At 37.7% G+C, this 14,242-nt stretch overlaps 1 protein-coding gene across 1 annotated transcript in view; it reads right to left on the reverse strand.

Moving 5' to 3' along the window:
• The window catches only part of LOC125277223 (protocadherin-15-like), a 274,335-nt gene that overhangs the window by 110,707 nt on the left and 149,386 nt on the right, over positions 1 to 14,242 (reverse strand). The window contains 2 exon segments of the mRNA XM_048205573.1: positions 2,981 to 3,109; positions 8,299 to 8,392. Coding sequence (XP_048061530.1) covers positions 2,981 to 3,109; positions 8,299 to 8,392 — 223 coding nt within the window.

Consider the following 14,242-nt stretch of genomic DNA (forward strand, 5'->3'; position numbering starts at 1 on the left):
GCCCACAGGAATACACAAGAGTTGCGTTTGTAGAGTGTGTTTGTCGCCATGTCGTCGAAACGCTGTTATTTTCATCCCGCAGTCCAATCACCGGGTCTGATTCCGGCTCAAATTGATAGGGTAAAATTAAAGACATGTTTACAATAACACTGAGCGCGTGCATCTCCACGTTATGGGAAGAGGCGTGACTTTTCCGGGCAAGATGCGCTCAGAGCTGTCGAATCACAACACAGGAACCGCTGGCACAATCAGAACTCGTTACGTATTTCTGAAGGAGGGACTTCATAGAACAAGGAAGTCATCAGCCCGTTTTTATGACAGTGGAAACAGCGGTATACAGATAAGTAAATTATGTGAAAAATACTGTTTTTTTTTACACGCGAAACATGAACACATGTTATATTGCACACTATAAACACAATCAAAGCTTCAAAAAACCACGAAAAATGGGACCTTTAACAACCTCATGGTAAAATTTAAATATTCTGACTGATTGAGTTGTATTAAAATTAGCATACATGATAACCACAGTTAAATCTACACATAAACATGGTAAAATGTAACTATATGGTTTTTATGGTATTTGTATGAAAAACTAGCCTAAATATGCTAGTTCAATAGATGTAGTAAATGCAGTACATTTAGTAAATGCACAAATGCTATAGCTAACACAAAAAAAATAAAATAAATGAAAATACTATAATTACCATTACTCATTTAATACATGTCTAGACTAATAATATAATACATTTCAGTAAGTATATCCTTCATTTCTGCCACAATGCCATGGTGCAGTTAGTGTTACTTACTACAGTGAATACATGGTAAATGATGGCGATTTGAGAAAAGCCTTCTGAGTGTAGTTGCGCAATGTTTCTCCAGTTTGTCAGCGCTATTTCATCTGGCTTTAAACTAGCTTAAATCACGAGACATTTGTGTTTTTCGCTGAATTCAAGTGCTTCTCGCTGTATCTCACAGCGCTGTTTAGTGCTCGAGTGACTGACAAGAGCAAGCATTTTCAATTAATTCCAATGGAAGTCGAGCTTCACGCTTTGCACGGTGCATTGTGGGATTGACAGCGGACTGGAGAAAGCGTTGAGAGCAGCCAAGAGCATCAAAAAGTTTGGGCAGCTAGTGTTGCCAGCGGCACTGAACGGAGTTTTGCAGCTGTAGTGGACACTCACCATGAGTGTCCAGTACAGCGTCAAAACTCCACTCAGTGCCGCTGGCAATGCTACAACTCCTCCACTTTGGGGTGTGTCTGTAGCGAGTGTGTTTAATCTATGTTTTTTTTCAAAGCAAGAACAATATATTCATCAGAGATGCATGTGATTACATACAGTATGGAAATAGGCAAGCTTTGTTTCCAAATGCCCCGAGTAAAGATATCCTGTCAGTTTCAACCAACACTGCAGCCCTCCACCAGTCGGGGCTTTATGGCAGAGTGGCCCAACGGAAGCCTCTCCTCAGTGCAAGACACATGAAGGACAAGGCACCACCTTGGAGTCCTTCAGGTGTTTTTTAGCAAACTCCATGCGGGCTTTCATGTGTCTTGCACTGAAGAGAGGCTTCCGTCGGGCCACTCTGCCATAAAGCCCCGACTGGTGGAGGGCTGCAGTGATGGTTGACTTTCTACAACTTTCTCCCATCTCCCGACTGCATCTCTGGAGCTCAGCCACAGTGATCTTTGGGTTCTTCTTTACCTCTCTCACCAAAGCTCTTCTCCCCCAATAGCTCAGTTTGGCCGGACGGCCAGCTCTAGGAAGGATTCTGGTCTTCCCAAATGTCTTCCATTTAAGGATTATGGAGGCCACTGTGCTCTTAGGAACCTTAAGTGCAGCAGAATTTTTTTTTTTTGTAACCTTGGCCAGATCTGTGCCTTGCCACAATTCTGTCTCTGAGCTCTTCAGGCAGTTCCTTTGACCTCATGATTCTCATTTGCTCTGACATGCACTATAATATATATATATATAACGATAATTATCGTTATCATTGTATTGCCCATTTGTTGTCACTTGTGATAAAGGAAGGAAGGGAGAAAGGATGGATGTCGACCCTAGGGTGAATAAGTCCATCAGAATGGATTGTTTTGTTTTGTTAAAGCCTTGTTTGAAGCTCTCAGTGTGAACAGTATCTTAAAGCCTTTGGACATATTAGCCTGTGGCAAACAACACTGATGTGTGAAGTAAGTGTCCTTATGTGTATGTCTGTTTGTTGTCACAGCGCAATAAGAATCCAAGTGGTTTAGATCTCCACGGGGATCCGTGTGTGAATTTGAGAGCGAGGCCTCAAAGTTTGGTGAGCACCTGCGTGTTGTGAACACGGCAGACTACACAGAATGTGTCTTGATGATGAGAGGATGATGAAATGAAAAGAAAGAGGATGGAAAGAGAGAGAAAAGCTCATAGGGAGGCTTGAGCAACAGTGTCCATAACGCTCATATTTAGATGTTTAGTAGTTAGTTCATTAAAAAAACAGTATCACGCCACATGAGCTCAACACACATTAAATGATTTCAATAGCAGTTTTATTCATGCACGAGGGAAACCGTTGCATCATCTCATGCCTGCCAATCACATCGGCACCGAACTCAGTGATAAAGACATCACAGAGCAACAAATGAGCGGTAAAAAGAGAAGCATGATGACAACGCGGCATTGTGAATGAAAGCCTGAACGCATCTTTCATTGATTATCTTTCTAACCAACCCAAGCATGATTAATCAAACATGCTAATTAAAAATCCAACCGCTTGGCAGGGCGGAACAGAAGCAGTCATCAGGAACAGGCTGTAAGGTGACTAATGACTGTAATTTACCATGACTTAATTGGGGAACAATAGAAAGTGCTGTTTGAAGATCTGTGCGGCATGACAGGTGAAGGGGTGACAGGTGTGAATCTCACGGCACCCTTAGAAACTTGAAAACTTAGAAATGACCCAAAATTAAGATACTTTATTTATTTTTTGTCATGGTACTTACCCTGACTTGACCCACAAACACATTGGCCTCTTCCTCCTTCACTGTCAGGTTTCTGGGTAAAGTGAGGTCAAAGGTAGGGTCGTTGTCGTTAACATCCGTGATGACAATGCTGACGGTGGCAGTCGAAGTCTACAAATACACATATATTCATTTAATATCAGCAGGAATTAATTAAATATACATAAAGACCAACATCCTTGTTGGTTCTGGAAGAAAATTGGTATCAAGATGTCATACTTTGTTTTTTTAGAGGTCAGTAAGGGTTATAAAATGTTAATAAGAATTGACTCTTTCACATTCCTGGGGTTCTCAGATGCAGAAGTCATCATAGTGGGGTAAACTTCTATAGCGGTGAATGGAAGATGACAGCAAATATAATTTTTGGATTTTCATTTGCTCCAATATCAAAAGCAAAACTATGAAACGGATAGTTCCGGCCCTTGATTCTGATTGGTTGAGCCGCATTGTAAAATTCATGAAAACATACAGCTGGCCGCATAAGTAAGACCTTTTTCACACTTCCGGGTTTTTGGCTTCCGGAATGAGCCACGCAGTGTAAAAGTTTTTCCGGTTACAGTGATAGATAGCCTCGATCAGAACCAGTTCGGGAATCAAAGTCGTTTTACGAATTAAATGTCATGAAAATGTTTGAACGGTCTTGGTGAATTATTGGTGAGACTACAGCGCTCTCATTAAGAGCTACATTTAATAAATAATTCGAAGTGATGGCGGTTAAACTGGTTATATTCTTTGTGTCTGTTTGGCGCGGCTGTGCATTATCGCTCTCCATGTGCTGTAAAGACAGTGTCTGCGTCTCAACGTGCATACTATGTGACATTAGTAATATTCAGTACTATTTAGGGTGGATAGTATGCACATATTGGGATGTATAGAGTGTTTTTAGCGACGTGCTGGGGAAATGATCGACTGGCAGATCCTTATCACACAAGCCTGATCCTCTGATTCATGAAGCAGGACCGCTCGCACCCTGGATATTTCTGGATATAAACACTTAAGTCATCTCTCACTCATTTTCCTGTCGTCATCATCTTAAAGTGTGTATTATGCACAGTATTGTTGTGCTGTTGCAACATGCAAAGACTGATAGTTGTGTACAGTGTGGTGTTGGAAATTGTCTTAGTTTAATCATTTTAATCGATCAGGATTAATTATAACATATGCTTGAATGTGGGATGTGATGCCATATGAGATTAACATGCTATATATTTTTTAAACGTATTAAACTCACGACAATATATGTGTATCACGACTTTATATCCCACATTAAAGTATATATTGGGAGTTATTTTTTTTTTTAAATTAATAAATTATATAAATAATGTTCGTCGTACATACGATCTGGGAAATTGCTGAATGAGTAGCTGCGTAGCCTTTACTGTAGCTTACGGCTCGTAATAAATCCACCTGCCGGTAAATTCGATCAAAATCTTGTCCTTTTAACATTTAATGGTTTTTCCCGTGCCCTGCTGACACTGACAGTGCTAGTCAAAGCATTTGTCATTTGCGTCTTGGTTCCGTGTTCGCAACAAGTTTCAATATAAAAGTCTTTGCGAGAGACATAAAGACAGTCTTTTCCACCATCTAGTGCTGTAATAATGTAACTTCTGTTGCTGTTCATGGTCAGGGACTATTTTTTCCAGCGGAAGGAAGGCTTTTAATGATTTTACTTCATGAAAGTTGCATTGATACATATTTTTTGGCTTTAATATTTGTATATTTTTAAGCATTATATTATTTGTGTGGTAACTGTTTTATAAAAGCAATAAGCCCTGTGAAGCCAGCTGTTATAAATTCACTCTAAACCACGGCTTCATTGAACTTATTGCTTTAATTTGTGATAGAGTTTCCACAACTTTACAAAAGAGGGAAAATCCAAATAAAAAAAACTAACTGGGGGTTATAAGTTACATATATTTTCATGACTAAATAAATTTAATTCAAAATCATTTTAGTTTTAAATAATAAAAGTAAAAAAAAAAAAAAAAAAAAAAAAAAAAAATGAAAAGGATATATTGACAATAAAATATAAATAAAACCTGAATAAAAAATGAAAAAGCATTTTTACAATTATTTAAACATGTTCAGAAGAGGGTCTTTGCACATCATTCAGTGTGCACTTACTGTCAGACCCTGAACCTTTCACAGCATTCACTGACATTCACCCTTCTTGCTGTCTGTCAGTCTTTTTTTGTTGCCTTTTTATATAATGAAAATGAATTCTCTAAAAAAAAATTAAAAAATAGTGTCACCATTTAGTTTTTGACTCTATTCCAGAAACACATTTGCAGAGATGTAATTAAATCATAAGCAATTGGGTTCCTGGGGCTTAAAAGTTTAATAGCACACAGTGAGGAATATAAATTCAACCGATCAGTCAAGATCAGCATGTAGAGTTTAAATCCCAGTGGGATGTGCATGAGAAATAAAAAAAAAAAAAAAAAAAAGGAATGATGGAAAAAAAGAAAAAGAAAAGCCAATTATGTATTCATAGATGGAGTTGATATTTGGCAAAAAAAAAAAAAAAAAAGTGTTAAGGTGCTCTACAAAAGTGTCTCTTTTTTTTAATTTTTTTTTAATATATATATATATATTTTGTGCTGAAATGAGACTAAGATCACATGCGCAGAGTCCTTACATTTCTGTCAAGAGGCATCAACACCATCAAACACACACACACAAACACCGACTGAAAGACAAGTGCAAAACGAATCTGCTGAACCCCACTGAGCCTGTTTGATCTCAAGAACGTGAGCTGCACTGAATATTTCATTCGATATCATTATCATGTTTTAAGAGGTGGAGGTCAGGTAAATTACATTGATTAATTAACCGCATGGCACTTTCCATGACCATGATCTGAAATGTAAATGATTTAATGGACTTGTTTGACCAGATGAAAGTCATTTTGCCCAGTCATGTTGCACAGGGAGAGATTAAGGCACATCCTTCTGTCTCGAAATGCTTTTAACATGCCTGCCTTACTTCAAAACTCCCTCTTCATCAGCTCTACAGATATCACCCTGTGTTTGATTAATGAGCTTCATGCAGTCATTTAGCACACCAGCGTTTCTGTTTGCTGAAGTTCGCTCATTAGAGAAGCTAAGCTGATAATGCCCAAGTAAATGTTCTTGTAAAAAGGTGAACGTGTTTAAACAGAATGTGCATTGAGTCTCATTACAGAAAATCTTTGAGGAGTTTTTTGACAGTAATGACTGTGCAAAAGAAATAAACTAATGAACAAAATTACAGTTTTTTATTTCAGCTTTGTTTGTGGTTGTGCTTGTGAAAATATGAGTTTAAAGTGCCCCTGTTATGATATTTAAAAGGTTCCTAATTATGTTTTGGAGGTCTTCTAGGTTTACATACATCCAAGGTCAAGAAACACTATATTTTTCTCCTAATATACATTGAAGCACCACCTCTTTTCAAAGTAGATATTGTTCGCGGGCAGCCAATGAAGACCATAGACTGGCATTATGCAAATCTGTTACAAATCTACATAGGTTCGAGCAGGAAGTAAGACTGGAATTACTGACGACTAGGGGTGTAACGATACGCTCAGGTTACGATACGGACGTATCTCGATACTGAGTTCACGATACAATACGTATCACGACATCTTGAACAAAATGAAACAAATTCAATTAAGATTTATTTAAAAATCATTAACAAATTTAAATAATTTTCCTTGTTGTACATACAAGGTCACATTTCAAGGTTTAATAAAAACCTTCTGTAGCCTATTCAAATTAACAGCTGAATAGGTCTGTCTGTCACTGAAAAAAAAAAAGTTAAATTTAACATGAACTTACAATTAAGAATCCTTAACCGTTCGCATATTGCGTCTAAAAATGCATGGAAGGCGTGGCTGCATCACTTCTCCTTTCCAAAGCGCTTGCACTCCCGTGGCGTTGGTCGTTGCTGTGCAACTGCGCTCTCCAAGAGGAGTAGGAAGTTTCAGCAAAGGATAAATTGATTTCTAGCCCTTGCATTACCTTTACTACTAGATATATTTATGGAGATAAGATATAAAAACCACCCTGTAGAGCTATGATCAGCTGTTCGGCTGAGATTTTGATGTTTTGTTACGGGAAGGTCATAGCTGGTCGATTGGTTCTTGTCACATGACCTGCGGTGTGCTTGTGGCATTCTGAAAAGTTGAGAAATTTTCATCTCGATGCGCCTGGAAAACACACTGCATGCACGACGCGACCGCGTTGCTTCCATTATGAGCGCGTCTGCCGCACGGCTACATTTGAAATAACTGACTTGCTCGCGGAAAAGATGCAATATGTGAACGGTCCCACAGAACTTCTTAAAGCAAAGCATCGCAAGCATTTTTCACTGCGGTGAAAGAAAGCCACGACTTTTCTCACGCGACCAAGCAAGAGACTGACGTGAGAAACGTTTAAACGTTTAAAGATTCGATGTGTGCACGAAACACTTACTGAACAAGAGAGCTGATTATGCGGTGACAACACAGCATCTCAACCAATAAGATTAGACTGCCGTCATATTGTAAAAGTATCGCCATCACTCTACGATACATATCGTAACATTTTTGCATCGCGAAATATCGTACTGCGATATATCGTTACACCCCTATTGACGACTCATTTCAGGCGGTTCAGAATCGGTTCTTTCTTTTAAGAGACAATGGCTCCATTAATTGAGATCTTTCTGAATCTTTGAAACTTTGCAGACCAAACAGCTATATTACACACTACATGAAAGGTAATATCTGAAAAAGCAGAATAGGTGCACTTTAAAAGCTTAGCTCACTCAAAAATGAAATTTCTGTCATTAATTACTCCCCCTCATGTTGTCTCAAACCCGTCAGACCTTCGTTCATCTTCAGAACACAAATTAAGATACATATGCAGTTGATGTAGTGAACGAAGTGCACGCTTCCATGTTTATGTCCGAACGCCGGCTCAGTATTGGCCGTTGACGCTGGTGCCTACGTGTGCTTCAGATATCCTCGGATTTCATCAAAAATATCTTAATTTGTGTTCAGAAGATGAACGAATGTCTTACGGGTGTGGATCGACATAAGAGTTAGTAATTAATGTTCTTTTTGGGTGAACTAACCCTTTAAAGCAAAGGGAGTGTTGGGTATTTTGTCGCTCCACTTTAGGCTAAGGATGCGACAAAGGCAACGCAGGTGAAAGCTGTTCAGCCTTCGTTCTTGGTTGGTATACGTTCAGCAGGAAACCTATGATATGAAAGATATAACATGCAAAGTGTCTGTCAGTCAGTGGTGTAGTGCTGATACTGTGGGATGGATGCAGTCTCACCCCTCCTGGCTGGCCGTCAGAAGCAGTGACGATGAGGCGATACTGGTCAATGGTTTCTCTGTCCAGAGGTTTGGCCAGCAGCAGAAGACCTATACTGAACAGACACAAAACACTCTCATTAAACTTTCTGTTTTATTGATTGCCATATTTCAAAATCCAAATATTTTATATTCTTTTTTTAGCTTTATTTTCTGTCATTAAATAAAATTCTCAAAGACAAACAGTTAAGTAGAAGCACTGAAAAAGAAATTAAGAGAGAGAAAAAAACAAAAACAAACTATGTTTAGTCTATATTGAGGACAATGCTGAACTTAATTAATGGGCATTTTACCCATAAATAGGTAATAACATAGGTAATAACATGTACGCTTTTGGTACCGATATGTACCTTTGAGGTACTAATATGCACTCTTTAGGTACAAATGTGTACCACCACCACAGTGACAGCTTTTGTACCTCTTTTTCTGAGAATGTAGGATGTTCATTTTGCTCTTTTCCATAAAACTTAAGTGGAAGGTCCGAATACCCTAAAGCAGTAGTTCCCAAACTTTTTTGCTTGGAGTACCCCCTGAAGGGATTACCATCCTTTTGCGTACCCCCTCTATTCCACTTCGACTGCAGTCTCACCTTTACCATTAAGGGACAATATTTGCCCCTTAAATTGATTTTCCAGTGCATATTTTTACCTTTATGAATAACTTTATAAAATAAAAAAAATAATAATATATAAAAATGTTCAATAGAGAACTAAGTAAAACTTTTAAATATTAAACTAAAACCGCCAGTAGGTGGCAGCAAGTCACTGTTTTTATGAGTGAGTCATCGAGTCATTCATTCAGTAACAAATGGCTGTGAATGAATCATTGAATCATTGACTTGACATTCGAATTGTTCGCGAAACAGAGATGTGTGTTGTAGTTCTGCTGTGGTTTTCGTTAGAACTATTATTTCATTGCAAAATAGAGTAAATACTGACAGTACTGTGTTTAAAATGTACGTTTTGTTTTTTGACCTTTTGTATAATAATGTCACGTTTGTGGATATTTGGGAAAAACTGCATTCTTGCTCGTTATCATCATTAAATACAAGAACTTACACAAGGTATGTTTTTTTATCGGAGAAAGTTTGAGTCTTAAATCGAAATTAATCCATTATCTGTGTCTGTATTTGTTCTTCATGTGAGTAAGTGCTAAATCCCCACTTTTACAAAGGTGCATTGTCGAGAACGGCAGTAATTTTGCACGATTTAAGGCAGCAGAATCTGCACGCGATCTATCATATGCATGCTGCATCTGTGGATACAGTCATTTTTGACTGCAAATGATGAGGTAATTTGATTAAATGTACTGGATTTACGACATTTTGGCAGTCAGAAATGCATGCTCGGTTTTAATATTATTTTAAGGTAGAATTAAATGAACTACTCAGCATTTGTTCACGTACCCCCAGGGGTACGCGTACCCCAGTTTGGGAACCACTGCCCTAAAGGGATATGGTGAAGGGGGGATGGGGGGAATGAGATGGGAGGGGGGGATTATATGTCGATGCTTGCGTGTTCTCTCGCAAATGTTTTGTGTTCCCCCGAAAAACCTTGTGTTCGCTTGCAAAAAGTTTTGCGTTCCACACAAGACACTGTATGTGCTTGCAATGAACACAAAAGTTTTGCAAGCAAATGCGAAGTTTCTCAGGGGAACACAAAACTTTGAGAGTGAACGCAAACGCATTGAAATATATTTTTTCCTCCAATCTAATTTTTGTCCACCACCATGTCAGTTTGGGGGCTCCATAGGATGGTGACCAGAGATCATTAAAGGGTTAGTTCACCCAAAAATGAAAATTCTGTCCTTAATTACTCACCCTCATGATGTTCCACACCCGTAAGACCTTCGTTCATCTTCGAAACACAAATTAAGATATTTTTGATGAAATCTGATCTGTATGACTCCTCAATAGACAGCAATTAAAAAGCCACTTTCAAGGTCCAGAAAGGTACTAAAGACATATGTTAAAATGGTTGATGTGACTGCAGTGGTTCAATCTTAATTTTATGAAGCGATGAGAATATTTTTGTGCTCAAAAACAAAACAAAAATAACTGTTCTGTGTCATTCTCGTAAGCTGTATACGTCTAGCGCTAGGTTATATGTCTGAACGCCAGCTCATTATTGGCAGGCTCCTGCGTCAGCATCACACGCATTCATCGTGCTGCTCGTGTGATCAGCTTCGGCCAATACTGAGCCACCGTTCAGATGTAGAACCTGGAAGCGCTGGACATAAACAGCGTAAGAGAATGACACAGAACAGAAGATATAGCTATCGGATTTCATCAAAAATATCTTAATTTGTGTTCCAAAGGTCTTACGGATGTGGAGTTATTAATGACAAAATGTTCATTTTTGGGTGAACTGACCCTTTAAGAAACATATACTGTACATACATATTCAGATTTGGTGTTTCAAGATGTGTCAAATCATTGATGTCAAATGTAATAACCAATCATGATGCACTAAATTTGAATATGCTTATACTTAAATAGCACAAATTAGATTTGAGAGCTATGATTTTGAGTGCACAACATCTTTCCCACATGCAAAACTATTGCATTAATTCAGAAGAGTTCTGAATCTTGTGGACTATTTTTATAATACTTTTAGCTTGAAACCCTTTACACCTTTATTATATATATATATATATATATATATATATATATATATATATATATATATATATATATATATATATATATATATATATATGTTATTATATAAATCAGCATGAACAAATGAAGTAAACCCATATACTGTAGGTTTGGAACGACATGATGGTGAGTAAATGATTACAGAATATTACATTTTGGATGAACTATCCCTTTAATGCAGTAAATATTTTCATAATTATGATGAGGTAGGACACATATAGGCCAACTCAAAACTGAAAGATCAGAAATTGTGCCATGGAAATTGTATTCGGGATTAAATTTTTGGGTGTGTTCATGTCGTGACCTGATTTACATATTTCCTTTGGTGAATCGGGTGCTAAAACAATGCAGACAGTAAATAAACATTGGAATCGACGGGTGCAGTTCAACAACCAGTATCTGTGATCATCCGTGCTGAACCACCAGCCACAGGGACGCCATTATCATCCAGAGACCAATAGGATTTCTGCAAATCACCAGCCTCATCCAACAGTGCACTCACATAAGTGTTTGTGTGTGTGTGTGGGTTAGCGGACGAGGATGGACAGACAGGATCCTGTTAAAATTGCAGTCACACACAGCAGAAGAAGCAGGCTGCTGCGCTGCTTGCTCATGTTTGTGTGTGTGTGTAGAATTATATTCCTCCTCAGTTGACCCCTACAAAAGCGCTATTGAATGTGTCCTCTGAAGGCTGTGAAACAGGCGTATAAAACACTTCAGTGACCGGGATTCTCTTTTCTATCAGCCTCACAAACCTTCTCCCGGGCACATAGCATTCAAGACAAAGTCTTTAAATTTTAACATCCTTTTTTAATGACTCTTCAACTGTCTTTGCTGTTTCTTCAACAGGCAAAATCCTTTGTAAGTCAAATCAATGAAGGAAGATTTTATTTCAGCAGTCACCCCAGAAAACCTCTCTGCTGCGATTTTTAGCAATGACAGAAGATGAAATGACATGGTATGAAAAGACAATATAAGGTGAGAGGAGAGGAGAGAGAGAGAGAGAGAAGAGAAGAGAAGAGAAGAGAAGAGAAGAGAAGAGAAGAGAAGAGAAGAGAAGAGAAGAGAAGAGAAGAGAAGAGAAGAGAAGAGAAGAGAAGAGAAGAGAAGAGACATAAATAAGAAGAGATAACACCAGATCTGATGAAATCAATGAATGAAGAAAGCATGAAAGATGAGAGGAACAGACAAAACAAGGAAAACAGAGTAGGTGAGGTGAAAAAAAAGAAAAGACAGAAAACAAAAGAACGGAGGAGGAGAAACAAGAAAGACAAGTCCTGCTCTTCTGCTCTCTGGATTCTAATGACTTTATCCTGTTACTACTAACAACAGTATTAAGTGTTTAATTAAGGCTCATTAAGGGACCAACTACATGTTATTTAAAAAAAAAAAAAAAAAAAAACATTTCTATTTCTCACACATTCTCTCCCACTCTCAGAAACATCCACACTGTAACCCTGTTTGTGCATTTGTCACGTCTTGTCTTAATGCCTTTAGTAAGGGATTCTCATGCAGAGAGAGGTACAGATGTACAGTCATTGTGCCATCAATGTACCATACAGTCCCCCCCTAAAATCACACCATTGGTTGTCACAATGTTGCAGTGTTGGGCTTGTCAGTAAGGCAGTATGACAATATATAGGTGCATTCAGGCCATGTCGTAATAACGAGATTCCAACTTGTAAAAAGCATTCATGTCCTCATAGAAAGCTTAATTAAAATCTGTAAACTGGGAATTTTCTGAAAGCTCCTACTTGTACCACGTGACCACTGTGCTGAGGACATGAACAGCTCTCAAAATTACAATAATTACGACATGGCGTGAATGCAGCATATATCGTGGTGACAATCTATCTTTAGAGATTTTGCTATATCGTTTATATCACGGTATATAAATATATCTGCATAACACAATACTACTTAAAGAGTATAACACAGTATAACATGTACTGTATGAATCAGGAATAAAGAGCGGGACATGCATGATTTAAAAAAAATATCAAAAAAAAAAAAAAGTGCAGTATCCAGACTGACTAACACACACACAGTCAAAGTGCTCACAGAAAGCCTCCTTTCTCAGACATCATGCGATCCCTAATTCAGTTCTCATTGCATTTGAATGCTCAAATACACACACAATTATGTCAAAATGCCCATCATGTGGAGAATTCAGGTAAAACAACCGATTATGTCTTAAAGGGGACCTATTATGCAAAATTCACTTTTGGCTATAAATGTGTGTTGACAGTGTGTGAAAACAACCACCCTATAATGATAAAAATCCAACCACTCCTTTTTTTTAATCCCCATAAATCATAAGCAGTGTCTCAGAACAAGCCGTTTGCAGATCCCTGGCAATGTGATGTCACTTTAGCCACAGGCCCCGCCAACGAATGTTGACAGACACTGCCGTTTAAACATAGCGAGTTCACAGCGAGTTTACACAGTCCGCCATTGCTGCACTGACAAGAATGACTCCCAAGAGTTTTAGGTGTTCTGTAGCTGGATGAATTAATCCACATAGCTCTCTCCATTTACTCCCTAAATCTGAACCGCTGAAGACAAGGTGGATTCATTTTGTTTTCAAAGAAAATGCTCCCTCAATTCTACCGAAATTCGTTTATGTCTGTGTGAATCATTTCACACCGGACTGCTTTGTGAACAAATGTCAATACAAAGGGACAATACAAAACAGAGGTTGTGCTAAAAAATTGTTACTCAAGGATAGATCAGTAAACTATTCAGCTTACAGTCTCCAGAGTGATACTGGATATGGCAGTAATGATGGTGAGAGCACTTTATTACAGTTCATCGGAGTTGATTTACGGATATAAAGTTTACCAGTTTATTTTAACAGTAACATTTTATCACCTTGATAAATAAATAAATAAATAAATAAATATATTTTATATATTTTTTTTTATTAATTAATTCGTTTACTGACTTGAAAATCTTAAAATCCTTACATTTACATATCCTTACATAAGTAATTATAAGTAGCTTACTTTTTAAAATAATTAGAAATTGAAAAAATGACGAAATTAAAACAATTATTTAATAATTTTAAACTTATATAACTTCAAAACATACAAGCAAGTAGCAAATAATAAAGAGGAGCAAAGAAACATATTACAAGCAATAAACAAATAGTGCTCTCAGTATTTAAGATTATCTGAACGTTTTCCATTCAAGAACTATGAGTGATTTTTCTTTCTCATCTTTACTGTTGTTTGATTGTTACTTTGAC

The sequence above is a fragment of the Megalobrama amblycephala genome, linkage group LG10 (assembly GCF_018812025.1).
Source record: "Megalobrama amblycephala isolate DHTTF-2021 linkage group LG10, ASM1881202v1, whole genome shotgun sequence".
NCBI classification, from domain to species: domain Eukaryota; kingdom Metazoa; phylum Chordata; class Actinopteri; order Cypriniformes; family Xenocyprididae; genus Megalobrama; species Megalobrama amblycephala.